Consider the following 20,026-nt stretch of genomic DNA (forward strand, 5'->3'; position numbering starts at 1 on the left):
GAAGATGAACCCTGAAAAGTTGCAGGCGACAAAACAGGCTTACGCTGTATTGATTCCTGTAAAGCTGACATATCTCTACGTAAAGATGTGTTTTCATCTCTAAGATCCTTCAAAATTTCAGCTATGTCCTGCAAGGTTATTTGGTCCATTGCGTCTGGGCGAAAAAATATCCGTGGGCTTTGCCTTCTGTCAAAAGCCAAACTACGTCGTCCCTTACCTTGAGCTGAACTGAAGTTCCTGGACGACGTAGAAGTTTTCGCAGAGACGCAAGGGACCAACTTCCCAGAAATCTAACTAATAAACTTGCTGATTCTAAATACACAGCTAAAAATAAAACTAGACTTATGGGAGGAGGGCCGGTACTGGATGTGACGAGATGAAAGAGGAATCTTGCTGTCGACCTGCAGAATAACAAGCAAGTGGCATTTACTATTGACTCTTAGTGAACTCCTTGAGACCCTTGTAACCTCCCTTTGCCCTGAACCACTCAGTCCCCTTGAACCTTCACACTTTAGACTCCTACCTGCGATCAGATTATTCAGTCCTTCGTCCAGTATTTCTTTGTCTTGGATGAGATGGGAAGTCGTGAAGAAGAGATGTGAAGTAGTGAAGAAGTCCCTTGAAGATTCGTTATGGTGTCACGCTTCAAGATACTAAAGAAAACAAAAGGGTGTTTTACTAATGTTCCACTATCTAGTTCTTCTAAATTCCCCTTTAGCTTTTGACTTACTTGGAATTTAGGATGACTGTACTGGAAAATTGGATTCCTTACTCTCTTGTGTTCAAACCTGTTGTAACACAATAAAAAGATACACCTACTCTCTTCCAAGTAACTCCACAAAAAACTAGTGGTTACAAAATAACATCTCACTTCACAACATATTCCTTGCAATGCTTCCAAACTAGGATCCTGGATTGTATTGTACAAAATTAAGTCTTTTGCATAATAACTCTCCTTAAAAGTCACAAATATTTCCAAATACTCAAGTCTCTTGCATTAAAATTCTCTATTAAAAGCCACAACTATTTTCAGAATGAAGGTCTTCAAGTTCCGAGAAAATCAGGTGAGTATTGAACTTGTCCTGTCTTTCTTGTGATGGGCGCCTTCAAATCGAAATAACAGATTTACTTATCTGATGTCTCTTTCTTGCAGGTCTTGTCTTCTATTACCAGGCTGGAACCCGGTCAAAAGGAAGTGGCAAGCGTCAAATTCCCAGCAGAGCGGAGAGGTTCCAAGCGCGATCCTTCCCGCTTCCAAAGCAGAAGGCAAAGAGCTTCTAGAAACTTGGGTGCGGTTTAAATAGCCAACCGCACCCAAAATTACGTGCGCACGCACGCGTCTGCAAAGCCGAGAGCCGAACGCGGCTCAAAGAAAACAAAGTCTCTCTCGTCCCTGGCATTGCGCGCTCAATCCTTTCAGTGCTCACAACGTTGCTCCAATCATTGGCGCCTTTACAGGAATAAGGCTGGCCAGCAATCTAACTCCAAACAGGCAACTCTTTCGTGTCCCAACAAAACGCTAGCTATCACAAATGAACACATATTCATATTAAAGAAACAGTAATTAACACAATCACTATATATTACAAATGAGGTGCTGGTGCACGGGACAGGGGTGGGTTTTTTGTGAACAGTCACCCCCTGGCTTTCCTAGTCTGGGGGTCGAGGAGGTTCATGACACATGGCCGGTGAAGGAGTGAAAGAAGCCATGAAAAAGAATTTACAAGAATGTGAAAAGACATATGATCAAATCGAAAAGGCCTTTAATGTCAAGTTTAAGCCAGTGCTAAATGTGAATTATAAAAGATATATATTCAGCCAAGAATGCCAGAGACCAGGTAAGACCATTGGTGAGTTTGTTGGAAGACTGGATGTTTGGTAAAGCACGTAAATTCAATTAATTTATGATGAGGAGGCTACCCTCCTCGGAGTAATCAATGGATGTCTGTTGTATGCATTTCAACGGTATACAGTCAAAATATCGAGTTTTTAATATCGAGTTACATTAATATCGAGTTAAAAATATAGAATGGACACAATATCGAATGGACAGAATATAGAATACAAAAATATCGAATAGAATAGCATAAATATCAAATTAAAAAATATAGAATGGACAAAATATCGAATGGACAGAATATAGACAACAAAAATATAGAATGACAGAATATAGACAACAAAAATATAGAAAGACAGAATATAGACAACAAAAATATAGAATGACAGAATATAGACAACAAAAATATCGAATTTGAGGTAAGTTAATATTAATTTTTTAAAGTATTTGTTATGTTAGTATATGTGTGAAAAGTGTATATTTATTTTATAATTTATTTAAATTAATTAATTTTATGGTATTTTATTTTTGCATTTTATAATTCTGTAGTGGGTTGTGGGTTTATAGGGGAATAGGGTGGGAAGTAATTTAATTATAATTAATTAAATATGTTAATTTATTTATTGGTATTTATTTAGAATTAATTGTTAAGTGATAATTAATTGGTAATTAATTAAAATGTAATTGTTAATTATTTTAATTAATTGATTAATTGATAATTATGTTAATTTTATTAATGTATTTTCTGTAGCGGGTTGTGGGTTTATAGGGGAATAGGGTGGGAAGTAATTTAATTATAATTAATTAAATATGTTAATTTATTTATTGGTATTAATTTCAAATTAATTGTTAATTGATAATTAATTGGTAATTAAAATGTAATTGTTAATTATTTTAATTAATTGATTAATTGATAATTATGTAAATTTTATTAATGTATTTTCTGTAGCGGGTTGTGGGTTTATAGGGGAATAGGGTGGGAAGTAATTTAATTATAATTAATTACATTTTTAAATGTATTTTTTGGTATTTATTTGGAATTAATAGATATATAAATTTGTAATTGGTAATTAATTAAAATATAATTGGTAATTCATTTTAATTAATAGTTTAATTGTTAATTATGTTAATTCTATTAATTTATTGTCTGTAGCGGGTTGTGGATTTATAGGGGAATAGGGTGGGAATTAATTTTGTGAATAAATACATATTGTTATTTATTTATTGATTTTGTTTTGTTGTACATTTTAATACATATTTAATTGTTACTATTTAAATGTTAATTTGTAAATAATTTGTATTAATAGGTAAATATTTGTGATACTTTTTTTTAGTATTTGTATTTGATTAATTATTATATTATATAAAATTGTTAATTACTTTTAATTAATTTGTATTTCTATTAATATTTATTTTATTTTTATTCATATATGAAGTATTTACTTTCTCTACTGTTGCACTCTCTGGAGTATGAATAGTAATTTTTACCCCTACACTAACCAATACTTTCCCTACTGTTGCACTCTCTGGAGTGGGAATAGTAATGATTACCCCTATGCTATCCAATGCTTTCCCTACTGTTGCACTCTCTGGAGTGGGAATAGTAATTTTAACCCTCCCGCTATCCAACGCTTTCCCTACTGTTGCAATTTCTGGAGTGGGAATAGTAATTTTTAACACTACGCTATCCAATCTTTTCCCTACTGTTGCACTCTCTGGAGTGGGAATAGTAACTTTAACCCTCCCGCTATCCAACGCTTTCCCTACTGTTGCATTCTTTGGAGTGTGAATAGTAATTTTTACCCCTACGCTATCCAACGCTTTCCCTACTGTTGCACTCACTGGAGTGGGAATAGTAATTTTTACTCCTACGCTATCCAACGCTTTCCCTACTGTTGCACTCTGTGGAGTGGGAATAGTAATTTTTACCCCTACGCTATCCAACGCTTTCCCTACTGTTGCACTCTCTGGAGTGGGAATAGTAATTTTTACCCCTATGCTATCCAACGCTTTCTATATTGTTGCACTCTCTGGAGTGGGAATAGTAATTTTTACCCCTACGCCATCCAACGCTTTCTCTACTGTTGCACTCTCTGGAGTGGGAATAGTAATTTTTACCCCTACGCTATCCAACATTTTCCCTACTGTTGCACTCACTGGAGTGGGAATAGTAATTTTTACCCCTACGCTATCCAACACTTTCCCTACTGTTGCACTCTCTGGAGTGGGAATAGTAATTTTAACCCTCCCGCTTTTTCTACTGTTGCACTTTCTGGAGTGGGAATAGTAATTTTTACCCCTATGCTATCCAACGCTTTCCCTACTGTTGCATTTACTGGAGTGGGAATACTAATTTTTACCCCAATGCTATCCAACGCTTTCCCTACTGTTGCACTCACTGGAGTGGGAATAGTAATGTTTACCCCTACGCTATCCAATGCTTTCCCTACTGTTGCACTCTCTGGAGTGGGAATAGTAATTTTTACCCCTACGCTATCCAATGCTTTCTATATTGTTGCACTCTCTGGAGTGGGAATAGTAATTTTTACCTCTACTCCATCCAACGCTTTCCCTACTGTTGCACTCTCTGGAGTGGGAATAGTAATTTTTACCCCTACGCTATCCAATGCTTTCCCTACTGTTGCACTCACTGGAGTGGGAATAGTAATTTTTACCCCTACGCTATGTAAATGTAAATGTATTTGAGCTTATATAGCGCACAGCTACCCGCAGTGGGTTTCCCGGCGCTTGCTTAGGGAACCCGTCCTGGTATTCCCCTGTGAGATAACCCCGGCAGGGTATCCACAACGTGAAAGCCAGGCATCCCGCCGCGAGGGGCCGTTGTGGAGATTAAGCAAGCTATTGCCCAGAGTCGCAGAGTGTGAACCCGTGAGCCGAGAAGGCACCGGAGCGAGAATTATCGAGTCCGTGGAATTTTTAGCCCAAGACCCGCCGAGTCGGGGAATTGAACCCTGGTCCATGGCCGATCTCAGCTTCTGGGTCTGCCGCCTCTAACCCCTGAGCCACACTTCTCCTCTATCCAAAGCTTTCACTACTGTTGCACTCTCTGGAGTGGGAATAGTAATTTTAACCCTCCCGCTATCCAACCCTTTCCCTACTGTTGCACTTTTTGGAGTTTGAATAGTAATTTTTACCCCTACGCTATACAATGCTTTCCCTACTGTAGCACTTTTTGGAGTGAGAATAGTAATTTTTACCCCTACGCTATCCAACGCTTTCCCTACTGTTGCTCTCACTGGAGTGGGAATAGTAATTTTTACACCTACGCTATCCAATGCTTTCCCTACTGTTACACTCACTGGAGTGGGAATAGTAATTTTTACCCCTACGCCCTACGCTATCCAACGCTGTCCCTACTGTTGCACTATCTGGAGTGGGAATAGTAATTTTTACCCCTACACTATCCAAAGCTTTCCCTACTGTTGCACTTTTTGGAGTGGGAATAGTAATTCTAACCCTCCCACTATCCAATACTTTCCCTACTGTTGCACTCTTTGGAGTGGGAATAGTAATTTTTACACCTACGCTATCCAACGCTTTCCCTACTGTTGCACTCTCTGGAGTGGGAATAGTAGTTTTTACCCCTACAGTATCCAACGCTTTCTATATTGTTGCACTCTCTGGAGTGGGAATAGTAATTTTTACATCTACGCCATCCAACGCTTTCCCTTCTGTTGCACTCACTGGAGTGGGAATAGTAATTTTTACCCCTACGCCATCCAACGCTTTCCCTACTGTTGCATTTTCTGGAGTGGAAATAGTAATTTTAACCCTCCCACTATCCAATACTTTCCCTACTGTTGCACTAACTGCCTTGTTGTGTTGACCTGCTGCTGCTGGGCTGCATTTTGGTTCACCCTAACTATGACATCATCAGACTAGACAGGTCTGGAGGCAAGATTTGAGGTGGTATTGCATGCATACACCGGAGCAACATCCCCGTAAATAGAGCCATACCCTCGTTACTCCCTTCCTGTGAATACATCAGCCTCGACATCAACAGTAATGGTAAACCTGTCTGCTCGCTCCACATCATCTGTCACCCACCTGGCGACAACCTCCTATTCAGAGAACACCTCATGGACCTGATCACATCACTCACCAGTCGACGAAACAAACAAATGTTCCTGGGTGACTTTAACCTCCACTGGAATGACCCTAATGACACAGTGGTCAACAGCCTCAAAAACTTCCTCAAAGCCTTAGACCTCATCCAACTGTGCAGCAGCCCGACGCACAATAAAGCCGCAATCTTAGACTTAATAATCTCTAAGATTGATTCCACACATCTGGAATCTATCCTCCCTTGTGATTGGTCTGACCATCACATCATCACCTTCTTCATCAAGGAAACAATCAAACTGAACTCGGCCCAAGCCACAAAAGCGAAGATATGGAAAAGAGATTGGAAAAAGCTCAAAACAAACACGTTACCCACCTCTAGCCAGAATCTACTTCTACACCCTGCTGGAACTTCCAATGTAATTGACCTCACCAACCACTACCTAAACTCCATGACCTCGATAATTAACGAATTTGCTCCCTTGCAACTAAAGAGAGTCTCCACGAAAGACTCTAAACCCTGGTTCAACGGTCTCCTTAATGAGGACAGACGTTCTCTCAGAACTGCCGAACATAACTGGAGATCAGTACCTTCCGCCAAGCTCCTCTTGACTCTAAAAAGAAAGAGAAATGCTTATTTTCGATAGGTCGAACGCACCAAAGCAGACTTCTTCAGTCAACAACTTAACCAGGCAAGAAATCGACTCAAAAAACCTTTTGAATTAATCAAAACGCAATCTAAGGACCATCCTCAACGGCCACAAGAACTAACTCACCCACAACCAACAGACTGAGAACATCAAGAAATCTCTCTTGCCCCCTCATCAAAACCTCCCCCCTACCCCAAACGCTTCTCAACAAATCATATCAAAGTTTACCTTAGAAAACGATGCAACATGGTCATACCTTTACACCTATTCTGAAGAATCTATAGGCAAATTTCTCAGTGCACTGAAGCCTTCCAATCACCTCACTGACCTCCTTCCCGCAAATGCGGTTAAAGGTCTTACACCTATGCTACTATCCCTCTGGACCAAGATCATCAACAGCTCACTTCAACAAGGCTGCATCCCTGACTCCCTAAGGGTGGGGCAGGAGGCTCCCATCCTTAAGAAACCCTCAGCTGACCCCACGGACCTTAACAACAACCGCCCTATCTCCAATATTCCCACCCTGGACCAACTTCGGGAAAAATGTGTTCAACACGAACTGACAAAACATATTGATCACTTCAACCTCCTAAACAAACACCAATCTGGCTTCCGTGCAAATCACAGCACGGAATCAGCCATGACACACATCATTGATGATGCACTTCAATTACTTGATCAAAAAGAAGCATGCCTCCTCATCCTCCTAAACCTCTCCTCAGCGTTCAACACGGTCAAACAGGAACACTTGATAGATCTGTTGAAACACAGAATGGGTCTCTCAGGATCAGTGCTCAAATGGTTTACCTCTTTTCTGCATAACCGGACTCAAAAATTCAAGGTCAACAATACCCTTCCAAACTAGTTCCTGTTACGCTAGGAGTCCCACAAGATTCCTCGTTATCTCCTACACTCTTCAACCTGTTCATGGAACCACTCACCGATCTGCTACAAACATCCAGCGCGCAATTTCACATGTATGCCGACGATACCTAACTTTACCTCCTGAACCCGTGTTACCGTGCCGGGAGACCGTCATTTCTTATTGGGGAGACTATTATGTCCCGTGGGCCGTTGTCTGGATTTCCGACGCGGCCCAATAGCATGCATTGCACCAATTATTTTGGAATACCACACATGTTGCTGAGCGACATCAGATATAGAAACCATCATTAGCTGTATCACAGAGATAAGATTTCTGTACCTATCAGTATTGATTTCCATCAACGGCGGCAGGCCACGCTTCACTTCTTTTTGGAACCAGGCATATTGAGCAGTTTCACTCAGTATATTATCTAGAGTTTCCGTTACCTGTTACGGTGCCTGCTTCATACTACGCCTATCCTCTGTACTTTACTGGTCACTTACTATTCTGAATCAACATCACAGACCTAGCCCTGACGAAGTTACAACGCGTAAATGAAACTCGTTGGCTGTGTATGTCCTTTTTGGTAGAATTGCCTAAATAAAGAAAAGAAAATCCAAGACTACAAGTACCCGCGTAATTCCTTTGAGTGCGCCTTCCATTCTGTCTCCATATCTGGTTGTTCAACTTTACCTCAAGATCAACACCTTGGACGACATTAGTTTGCTTAACAATACTCTTAAGACCACCCAAACATGGCTGGCAGTGAATCACCTCAAACTGAACTCATTAAAAACTGAATTCCTCCTTGTTGCCCCACCCGCCCAGGTCCCCACAATGCACAATTTGATCAAACACCTCACAGCACTCGATGTTCAACCAACCATTGTGGATTCGGCAAAATCTCTGGGTATAACTCTGGACTGTAACCTCAATATGCAGAAGCATATTAGTAATGCAACGAAGGGAGCAAACTTTCAGATCAATACACTAAGGAAGCTGAAGCCCTTCCTACCTCCCAATGACTTCAAGTTAGTGGTTCAGGCTCTAGTTCTACCGTGGCTGGACTATGGAAGTGTCTTGTCATGCGGTCTCCCCAAAGCCACTACAGCTCCTCTAAGAGCCTGCACCAACGCGGCAGCGAGACTCATCACTGGCTCGAAAAGAAGGGCACATATCTCCCCGGATCTAAAAACTTTAAACTGGCTGCCATTTGAAGCCAGAACCCACCTGAAAATAGCTTGCATGACGCACAAGGCCTTACATCATAATGCACCCAGCTATCTCACACAAAACCTCACAATATCTGGAGGGTCAAGATCAAAAAGAAGTGCAGAAAACCTCCTTCTGAAGCCACAAAAATTAAATAGGAAAAAAACGTATAATCGTTCCTTTTCAGGATTGGCACCCAGGATATGGAATGCCCTTCCACCAGAAATAAGACTGAACCCCTTCACCTCTTCCTTCAAACTGGAAGTAAAAGGCATCCTTATGGCAAAATGTACGTAAACATAGCCGCACATGACTGTGAGACCCCCTACTCCATTCATCCTACCTAACAACCTAATCAATTTTTGCCACTACCATGATCCACATGTTTCGCCCTTGCTGTGCACCGCACTGCATGGCTTTTTATATGTATAGTCTGTTCCATTTATCTGACGTCTTTATCATCAATGTATTACCATCACCCTTCAGACCGAGGTCCGGCTCTGCACCTTATCTGATGTGTCCTTCTATCTGTGATTGTCTTTGCTGCTTTTCATTATGGTTCTTTTTATCCTTAATGTTTGATTTGTCCTTTTGTTTATTAAGCTTTCTGATGTTATTCTTATGATCCTGCTTCATTTTATTGTTTGTTATGCCTATACACATTTACTGTAAAGCGCTCTGATACCCGCAAGGCTCTTGTTCGCGCTCTATAAAACTTTCAAAATAAATAAATAAATGTGCTGTCTGCTGCCTGCCACCTACTTTTGTGCCCTGAAGTGCTCTCCAAGGGTTTGTTTGCTTGCCCCCTGTTCTCTCGAGATCGCAGGGCCATCAAAGACCTTGTTACCTCTTTTCTCCAAGACTTCTGCAGGGTGAGCCCATTTTACAAGGGCTAGCATGTCGCCAGTGCTCCCTTCTGCACCAAGGTAAAACTTTGTGCATTACAGGACAGTGCACCATGGGCCTACAGTGCAGCGGTCTGACCAGCAGAGTGCCTTTGTGCATTGTAGAGAAGTGCTCCATGTTTTACAAACCAGCACGTGGTGAGTGTTTTTTCTCTAGTGAGAACAGTGTTGTTTCGCCTGGAGGCATTACCAGAGAAACAAACACGTCCTTGAGCCAGCGTGCTCACTGCAGCTGAATTGGATTGTGAACCTCGCCCCCAGAGTCTGGCACGATATCACCACCGTCAGATGCCACCAAGAACAAACCAGTGTGGCCCCTCTGGTTGTGAGACTCGAGGAACAGCCCCCTGAAGACTTGTGCTGCTCTGAGGTGGTACAGTGCAGCGTCTAAGGCTGCAGAGCTACATGAGCTGTACATAGCCTTCAAGGCAGGCCTACGTTGCTCTGTAACATGTTGCTGGCCAGCACTCTGAAGCTCATTCCAGCCAGCCTCGCCCTCTGGTTTTAACGTGTGTAATGCACGAAGCGCGCAACATCGGGTCCCACTCCAGAGACATGACAACATTGTTAGCAAGTTACAGATGCCCTGAGGACAGTGGCCCTGCACCCACAAGGTACTGTGAGGCGGGTTGGGTCGAGCAGAGTGGTAAAGCAGCCCTGCTCTCCTTCACGGGTGGCTTGGTTTCCCTTTGGCAAAGAGACACGATTCAAGCGGCCCCGGCAGGCTCCAAATTCGAAGAGTGTGAGAGGTATTTCTTGTTCAGCATTGTCTCTGCTCTGGAGATGACCTCAAGAATGGCGCAGGGCCATCCATGGAGGAGAACTGCTGGAAGACTCAAGCTCAATCACTGTTTAGCGTTTAGTAGGTGCTCCTGCGCCGTACGTTTGGTTTCTAAATGCAATCACTTCAACCACGTTCACTATAATTACCGTATGAAGTGTAATAGGAGCGCAGGAGCGCTGTGACCTATGTTTTCATAGTCATTTGTGTTTTTCTCTTTCAAACCTGCATTATTTGCACTAACGGTGTGATTTAAGTCATTTTGGTCTTGTTTGATTTACAATATAGGATTTATTTTTACATAATCCTTCATAGATTCCCTTATGTGGTTTACTCACTGTGTTGCTGCGCTAGTGTGTTGCACAAATGCTTTGCACATTGCCTCTTTACCCAGGCCTCACTGCTCTACGCCAAGCTACCGGAGGGTGGGCGCGGGTTATCCCAGGTGTGTGTCTGGCTTACCCTGACTAGAGTGGTGGATTCTGCCTGGCTTAGGTGCCTACCCTAGCCAACCAAAAAGCCCATGTCTAACAGTGGTTCTTGTGAATCACTTGATTTCCCAGCATGCTCCTGCTGCAGGACTAGGTCACCGCACTTTGTGTAAGAGGACTGGGCACCATTTGTGTCTCAAAGGGAAGTGTGACTCTTCTTCTTAGAACATACATTTTTTCCCCTGAATTGTAACTGTCCGCCTCTCCATATTATATCAATACAGCTTTTTCAAGAAATATTTTCTTCATGTAATTTTCTATGTTTTTTCTATTTTGCAGAACAACAATCGCATCTAGAAAATATGAATGGGAAAAAAAGCCATAAAGGTTCTGGAGGCAAGATGAATTATACTCAAAAAAGCTACTTAAGAAAACGGCGCAGAATGCACATGAGGGAGAGACGCTTTGCTTGTAATGTGTGTGACAAAGGATTTATCAATGAGACACTTCTTGTGAGACACAAAAAAGGACACACCAGCCTCAGGCCATATCCCTGCAAAATGTGTAAAAAGTGTTTCACTCAAAAGGCAACTTTTTTACAGCATCAAAGAACACACACTGGAGAGAGGCCTTATCACTGCACAGTGTGTTCCAAGCGCTTTGCTCATAGGAAAGGCCTTGTACGACATCAAAGTGAACACACAGAAGAGAGGCCCCAACAAAGTGTACACACAGTAGACAGGCCTTATCACTGTACTGTTTGTGCAAAGAGCTTCACTCGAAAGAAAATCCTTCTTCAGCATCAACGCATACACACAGGAGAAAAGCCTTATCGCTGCATCATGTGTGAAAAGAGCTTCCGTCAAAAGGCAAATCTACTAAAGCACGAACTAATACACACCGGAGAGAGACCTTATCACTGCACTGTGTGTGAGAAGAGCTTCAGTCAAAAGGCAAATCTACTACAGCACCAAAGAAAACACACGGGAGAGAGACCTTATCACTGCACTGTGTGTGAGAAGAGCTTCAATCAAAAGGCAAATCTACTAAAGCACCAAAGAAAACACACCAGAGAGAGACCTTATCACTGCACTGTGTGTTCAAAGCGCTTTTCTCGTAAGGGACACCTTGTACAGCATCAAAGTGTACACACAGGAGAGAAGCCTCATCATTGTACTGTGTGTTCCAAAACCTTTTCTCGGAAGGCACACCTTGTACTGCATCAAACAACTCACACAGGAGAGAGACCTTATCACTGCACAGGGTGTTCCAAGCGCTTTGCTGATAAGGGATCCCTTGCATGGCATCAAATCATACACACAGGAAAGAAGCTTTATCAATGCACTGAGTGTTCAAAGCGCTTTACTTATAGAAAAGGCCTTGTACAGCATCAAAGCATACACACTGGAGAGAGACCTTATCACTGCACTGTGTGTTCAAAGCGCTTTTCCCAGAACGGAGGTCTTGTACGGCATCAAAGCGTACACACAGGAGAGAGGCCTTATCACTGCACTGTGTGTTCAAAGCGCTTTTCTCGTAAGGCAACCCTTGTACAGCATCAAAGTGTACACACATGAGAGAAACCTTTTCACTGCACTGTGTGTGAGAAGAGCTTAAATCAAAAGTCAAGTCTCGCAACACCAAACACACCGGATAGAAACCTTATCACTGCACAGTGTCTTCCAAGCTCTTTTCTCAGAAGGTAACCCTTGTGCTGCATCAAAGAACACACACAGGAGAGAAGCCTTATCACTGCACTGTGTGTGAGAAGAGCTTAACTCAAGAGGCACATCTTCAACAGCTCCAAATAATACACACTAAACTGAACCGTATCACTGCACAGTTTATGCCAGGAACTTCACTCAAAACGAAAGTTTCTACAACACCAATAAATGCAAACTAGATCCATTTTCACTGTAACAATCTTTTGTCCTGCTTACCACAAAAGTAAGTTTTACTGGAATGTTGTAACTTGGCGAGGGCTTATAGTCGAAAATTCCTAATGACCAGTGTTCCTTTAGGGTACGTGCATTTAGTGCAATAACCCTGAGTGCGCAAACTCCGTTGCGAAGCGCATACACTTCACACATCACTGAGGCACCATTTGCAGCTCTTGCTTTTAAAAAGGGATCAGCGTGGAAAAAAAGATCTCTTGCTTGAAGGAGTACAGAGAGCAGATCTTGGGCGTAGCAACATACCACCGTGGAAGAGGGGAGAAAGTTGCAGCATACCTATTAAACGGCAGGTATCGGGTTGCCGAGGGTCAAAAGTTGTGCAGCATCTTTCTTCTTCACATGCCGTTTGCTGCACTAGTTTCTGAGAGAGGCTGCAGGGCTTTAGAGGCAGCTGTGGCTCTCTGGGCGTGATTCGTGCCTTGCAGATTAATTCATTTTAATAGGCCATGCACTAATTAGCATTGTTCGGTATTTAAGGGCATGAGGTATGGCATACTGATGTTTAAGTCCCAGCTAAAGGTGTGTTCAAAAGGCTCAGTGCATAATGGTATGCCTGTACTAAACTCATTTAGAGAAGTCATTTCTGACCCTACCGCAAGCATGCTAAGGCATATGTATGTGCCCCCAGTGAGGCAGCATCATTAAGAAGTGTCATCCCCATCTCGCTCCTCCCGTTTCCAGCCAAAGTCATCGAGAAGACCGTCAACAAGCAGATGGCCACCTTCCTCGAGACGAACGGATCCCTCGACCTCTCACAGTCCGGCTTCCGAGCCAACCACAGCACCGAGACCGCCCTCATTGCCGCCACCGATGACATCCGAGCCCTGATGGACAATGGAGAAACAGCGGCCCTCATCCTCCTAGACCTCTCCGCGGCATTCGACACGGTCTGCCACCGCACCCTAGTACGGCGCCTCAGCAACATCGGAATCCAGGACAAGGCGCTGGAATGGATCATCTCCTTCCTCGACGGAAGAACATAGAGAGTCCACCTACCACCGTACAAGTCAGAGGCCTCCGAAGTCATCTGCGGCGTCCCCCAAGGATCATCTCTGAGCCCCACCCTCTTCAACGTCTACATGAGCCCCCTCGCGGCCATCGTACGCAAACACAACCTCAGCATAATCTCCTACGCCGACGATACCCAGCTGATCCTCTCCCTGACCAACGACCCCGCCGCCGCCAGAGCCAACCTGCACGAAGGGATGAAAGAGGTAGCCGAGTGGATGACGACCAGCCGCCTGAAACTGAACTCGGACAAGACGGAGGTCCTCATCCTTGGCTCCTCACCCTCCGCCTGGGACGACTCCTGGTGGCCCCCCGCCCTGGGCACCGCACCCAAACCGACAGACCATGCACGCAACCTGGGCTTCATCCTGGACTCCTCCCTCTCCATGACCAGGCAAGTCAACAACGTCTCCTCGGCGTGCTTCAACATCCTACGCATGCTACGGAAGATCTTCTGGTGGATTCCCACCGAGACCAGGAAGACCGTCACCCAGGCCCTCGTCACCAGCCGACTGGACTACGGCAACGCCCTCTACGCCGGGACCACCGCCAAGCTCCAGAAGAGACTCCAGCGGATCCAGAACGCCTCAGCCAGACTCATCCTCGACATCCCACGAACCAGCCACATCTCCGGACATCTGAGAGACCTTCACTGGCTCCCCGTCAACAAAAGAATCACTTTCCGCCTCCTCACCCACGCACACAAAGCCCTACACGACCAAGGCCCGAGCTACCTCAACAGCCGAGTCAACTTCTACGCTCCCAAACGCCACCTCCGATCAGCCAACCACGCCCTCGCCGCCGTCCCCCGCATCCGAAGAGCGACTACAGGAGGAAGGTCCTTCTCCTACCTGGCCGCCAAGACCTGGAACTCCCTCCCTCCCGACCTGCGCCTGACCCAAGACCACCTCTCCTTCAGGAAGAAGCTGAAGACCTGGCTGTTCGAGCAGTAGCGGCACCCCCCCCCCCCCCCCCCAGCGCCTTGAGACCCTACGGGTATGTAGCGCGCTCTATAAGTGTCAATGATTGATTGATTTTCCCAGCCTAGACCTGGGCTCCGTAATTGCAGCTCTGGTCACCTGTGAAGCGTGATTGCGCGCAGCCATGCAAGAATGTAAGGCTGCTCGCAATCCTCGTGTTATTTCTTTATAAATGTTCTGAGTCCTTCTCGCTGCTAGTTGATTCTATTGTACCATCTGAATATAGGATTAATTTACCACCTCTCTCACACCATAACACAAGGGCACAGCCGCAACGCTCTCACGGCATCCTACAAAACACACACTAAACTACTACTTACAAGAAAATAAGTTTTTTCATTTAATTTTTTAAGAGTAGACAGAGGGGTCCGTGGGACAGCTGCCTGTTCTTAAAATTATTTGTTTTATTATTTTCCATTCTCAAAGGACCCCTACCTATTTGCAAATGGGAGTCAGTAAAATGTGACCTTAATTCAGCGCATTCAGATTCAGTAATTGGAAGAGATGTCGTAAACACGCCCCTTTTAAATACCAAATCGCAAACACTAATTGTGAGTAGATAGCGGGTTACTGAATCACAATTTGTATTTGGTACATTTCTAAAAGCATTTTTACGGTTGGACGTTTCTGTAAAAATGCTTCGTACAAGTGACCCCTAATGATTTACTCCCCCAGCAGAACTAGCCAATAGGGCACTAAACTAATGGGGCAGTGCCAGCTTTGCCGTGGGCAGCAACCGGCACTTAGTTAAAAAAAAAAAGATTAATCACTGCAAGCATTCATTTATTTTGTGCTCCTCGTAATTGAAGATATCTCTTTCAGTCTTAGGCTTGTAGATAATATTTTGTTTGAAGTCCATGTTCGTGTTTTCCCAGCGGACGGCAGATGCTCCTGCTGTTCTTGGTCCATTCATCACACACTCCTGCTGGTGCTTGCTGACTCCTCATGCTTCTGTGCACTTTTCCATTGGTGCAGCAGGTGCAGTGGCACGGGGCCCAGGGCTGTGAGGGGCCCGTTGACCCTGTAAATTACTGTATATTAGCAGCCCAACAACAGTCAAATTGGATTTCCTTCGCTTGCACCTGAGCTCATGGCATCCTGGTCTTTCCACAAATATGCATAAACCTGAGCTGGTCGTCACTGCTAGCACTGATGGAGGGCTGTATGTTTTAGAAGGAGAGTCAATCTCTCAGGACCATGAACAGATAAAATGATTATTATTACGAGTCACTGCACTGCCGATGCCTGAGCAGCAGGAACCCTTCGTCTACCTCTTCTTGGTTCATGCGGGACTTCATTCTGCCTAACATAAGGTTCCCGTATGTTTCATTTAACAACACAGTTTGCTTCCCAAATGCAACGGCAAAGTTAGATTTTAGTGGGATGAACAGCACATAGGATTATACCTGAAATCTTTTTGGAAATACAAAACAGACATACACACATGCATCAACCCTTTTAAAAATATCAACACCTTATGTCCATAATACTCCACTCCACATGTTGTATAGCATTCCCCGTCATAGGGAGGGGATGCCTTCACAAAAGAAGGGTCGAGGACGTGTGGCATCTTAAAAGGCTTCGGAGCCTGTGCTCTGCGCGCTGCAGATGTCCGCAGTGGATCTGCCCCACATGACCTATTGTCCGTACATTCTTCAACTGCATACATTCGTTCGTCCTTTGCAGGGGTCTGGTGTTACCGCTGCCCCATTCCAAAGCCCACCACGCTGCAGACTGCAATCCTCTTTTAGTATCCTGTGTCCAGCATCGCCCCTCTGCGTGCTCTTCCTCCTCTGAATTTGTGCCTTTGTCCACTAAGTATGCCATATAAAGGGCCCAGTAGTCCCTAGGGTGGTTCTGCACAGACTGAAGCTCATTAGAAGTGTCCACCTACTCATTACAGTATGCCATGTCCGAGTGCCGATCCCCCAATTTTGGAGCTGGGACCCTTGCCCAGCGCATCGCTACTCTGCGCTTAGCTAATAGTAGTCCAATAACTACTAGCTTCCTGACCGATTTTCCTAGGTCCTTATCATATCCCAATAAAGCTCGCATCGGTTCCATCTGTATAGTGAGGTTGTTCTAGCCGTCAATGCCTGGAAAACTCCCTCCCAGAATTGAAGTATCGCTGGACAGTTCCAAGCAGCATGTATAAACCCTGCTACCTGCTCATTGCATCGCAGGCAGTTTGCAGATTCCCGTCGGCCATATCGGTAAATCTTTCCAGCGTATAATACACACGGTTTATGTACTTAAAGTGTATCAACTGGTGTCCCCATTTACAGATCCCTCCTTAGTTCTAGCGCAGCAGGACTGCCATACCGTATCTTCTATAGGCCTACCCAAGTCTCTCGGCAATTCCGATCTTGCTTTGGTCACACTGGGTCTGCGATTGCCTGTGCCTAAGCATAGAGCACTCTTACTAACTTGTCTGGGGCTTCTTCTGTTTCAGGGCAGAACGTGCCGGCATATCTGGTGGCTCTTGCAAGTCTTGTCCTAATAGTTCTCTCAATTCATGGCAGTGATATCGAGTCAGGGCTGATGGCGGGTGCGTTGCTCAGGGATATTCCTCCAATTCCCAACCTTTACTTTGTGAAAAAGATCTCCCATCTTTTTTACCCCTTGCGTTTGCAGGGCAGTTCTCATATTTGTTACCAGTACTAATGAGAGCCAGGTGCACTGCTCCAGTTTAATATGCCAGAATACAAGAGTGTGCCCGCTTGTTTATCTCACAAGCTCCACCATGCATGTGATGTAGTGTTCAGTAGATCAAAAACTCCAATTTGGCGGGCTGGAGCCTCGAAAAGTTTCTGTGGGGGTGTGCGGCGTCTCTCTCCAAGCACTGATTAGGCAGATCGTGTGGGCCATGAATCCAGTAGTAGGCGAAGGAGCTTTGCACCATTTCATAGTACAATTCTAGGTCTGGCGCATTAAGACCCCCCCATGTCATAAGGTAGAGTGAGGACCTCCCACTGAACCTTTGGCTGCTTTCCCGTCCATGCTAATTTTGTCAGAAAACTGCATAATGTGCCAAAATTGCTTTAGGCAGGAGAATAGGTATGTTCAGAAATAGAAACCTAGGGAGGACTACCATTTTCATAAGAGCTATGCACCCAATGAGAGAGAGTGGTGGTTTGACCCAGCGGTTCAAATCTTCTTCTAACATTTGTATCGCCTTACCATAGTTCTCAAGTATGACTATTGCTGGGTCTGTATGAATCTGTATTCCCAAATACCGTACTGCTTCTGTGGTCTATCGTAAGGGGAATTCCAATACTGGTGGCGACGAGGATGGGGTAAGTGGAAAAAGGATGGACTTTTCCCAGTTAACCTTTAACCCTGAAAGACCCCCAAATCGTACCACTTCTCTTAACATAGGCGTAAGATTATTCCCTGGTTCCCAAACATACAGCAACATGTTGTCGGCGTATGCTGATATGACTAGTCTGTAGCTCGGGGATCGCGGCCCTCTGTGACCATGATATTCTTGGAACACGCACGCCAGCAGCTCCACTATGAGAGCGTATAGCAGGGGCTATAGTGGGCAACCCTAATGGGTGCCTCTTGTAATCGGACTTTGGGACATGGTTATTGCACCAATACGAATATGTGCCACCGGTTTGTTGTGCAGTGTCCTAACCAATTGTTGAAATACTTCTCCCACTCCAATCTGTCTCAAGGTTGCTCTCATGAATACCCACTCGACTGAGTCAAACGCCTTTTCGGCGTCCAAAAAGACTGCGGCCGCTTCTGTTTCTTGGTCCAGGTGCTGTAGTGCATCCAGCAGCGTCCTAAGATTAGTATTCAGACTCCGACCCGGGACAAATTCCATCTGCTCTGGCCCCTCCAGCCTTGATAATATCAATCCAGCCTATTGGCAAGCACTTTAGCGTACATTTTCACGTCAACATTTAATAACGATAAAGGCCCACAGGAGAAGCACACATTGGGAGGTTTACCAGGTTTAGGTATTGCAACTTTGAGGGCCTCGCGCCTCTTAGGGGTATTATTCCGGTCTGTAGCATTTCTTCATAGAGCGTGACTAAGTGTGGTATCAGGATATCTTGATATGCTTTATAAAAAGCCACAGTTATGCCATCCATCCCCGGCGCTTTCCCAGGTTGCATACCCGCCAGTGCTGCACGGATCTCCTCCGGGTCCAGCGGAGCCATCAGATGCTCCCACGTCATTTTAATGTGCTCCAAATAGTCATTCATGGCTGCCTCATCTGGGGTTATTCAAGACCTATATAACTCAGCATAGTGTTTGCCAAATCTCTCGGCTATATGGTGCGGCTCCTGTAGGAGTTTGTTCTTCATCTAACTCTTACAACAGAGCCTCTACCTCTCTCCTAGGGTGCACCAATGCTCCTAGCACGGTCCCTGGGTGTTCCCCTTCTCGGTATGCTCTGGCTACCACATACTGTCCCATATGCTTAAACTCCTGGGCTGCTATTTCATTGTACTCGTCTAGTCTAGCCTGGATGTACCTTAACGTTTGTTTATCTCCCAACCATTGATGTTCCGTTTCTAGCTCTGATATTTCTTTTTCTAGGGGTGTTCACCTACTCTGGAGGGATTTCAGTACCCCTGAGTGCTTTGATATAACCATCCCCCCGATATAAACTTTGAATGTTTCCCAGACTGCAGCAAATGTATCCACCGAGCCTACATTGTCTGAGAAAGACTCACTTATTAGCTGGCTCAATTCCACTTTAAAGGCGGAGTCTAGGAGAGAGAACGGTGGGAATCGCCAAGTAAAGGCAGAGGTCTGGCATTGTCAGAGCTCCATGGTCAGTATCACTGGCGAGTGATCAGAATATGTACGGGGGAGAGGTCCACGTTGGGTAACCCTAGGCACTAGGCTCTTAAAGATTAACCAATAATCTATCCTAGTGGGTATGTCATGTACAGTGAAATAGTGCATATACCCGCCCCCCATATTTAATCAATGTCTGCTGGTCTGCGGGTCGGGTCCATTAATCTATCCGTAGCAGGTTCCAAGAGGCAATTAAAGTCACCCCCCCCAAATCTGAGGCAGGCCATCGTCCTGGTGCAGGTAGGCGCCGAGTGTGTGGTAAAACTGCGGGTCATCATAGTTAGGACCGTAGAGTCCAATCAACAGGACTGCTACGTCTTCCTTATAACAACCGGCCACCACAAATCTACCACTTGGGTCAATGGGTACATATTTTATTGTCACACCTTGTGAGAAGTTAGCCTGGTATATGATGTCCACTATTCTAGTGGGCACCTTGCACCAGTCTAAACGACCCTTATGATGGTGGTTGTAAAGTCAACCTTATAGATCTGCTATCCT

The 20,026-nt window shown here is 44.6% G+C and overlaps 1 protein-coding gene across 1 annotated transcript in view; it reads left to right on the forward strand.

The window, feature by feature from the left end:
* LOC147736891 (uncharacterized) overlaps positions 1-12,341 on the forward strand; it is a 52,839-nt gene extending 40,498 nt beyond the window's left edge. Inside the window, exon 3 of the mRNA XM_086953558.1 lies at positions 11,104-12,341. Within this exon, the coding sequence (XP_086809684.1) occupies positions 11,104-12,341 (1,238 nt within the window). The remainder of the gene's footprint in view (positions 1-11,103) is intronic.
* Positions 12,342-20,026: the final 7,685 nt, after the last annotated feature.

This window comes from Lissotriton vulgaris, chromosome 1_2 (assembly GCF_964263255.1).
Source record: "Lissotriton vulgaris chromosome 1_2, aLisVul1.2, whole genome shotgun sequence".
Taxonomy (NCBI): domain Eukaryota; kingdom Metazoa; phylum Chordata; class Amphibia; order Caudata; family Salamandridae; genus Lissotriton; species Lissotriton vulgaris.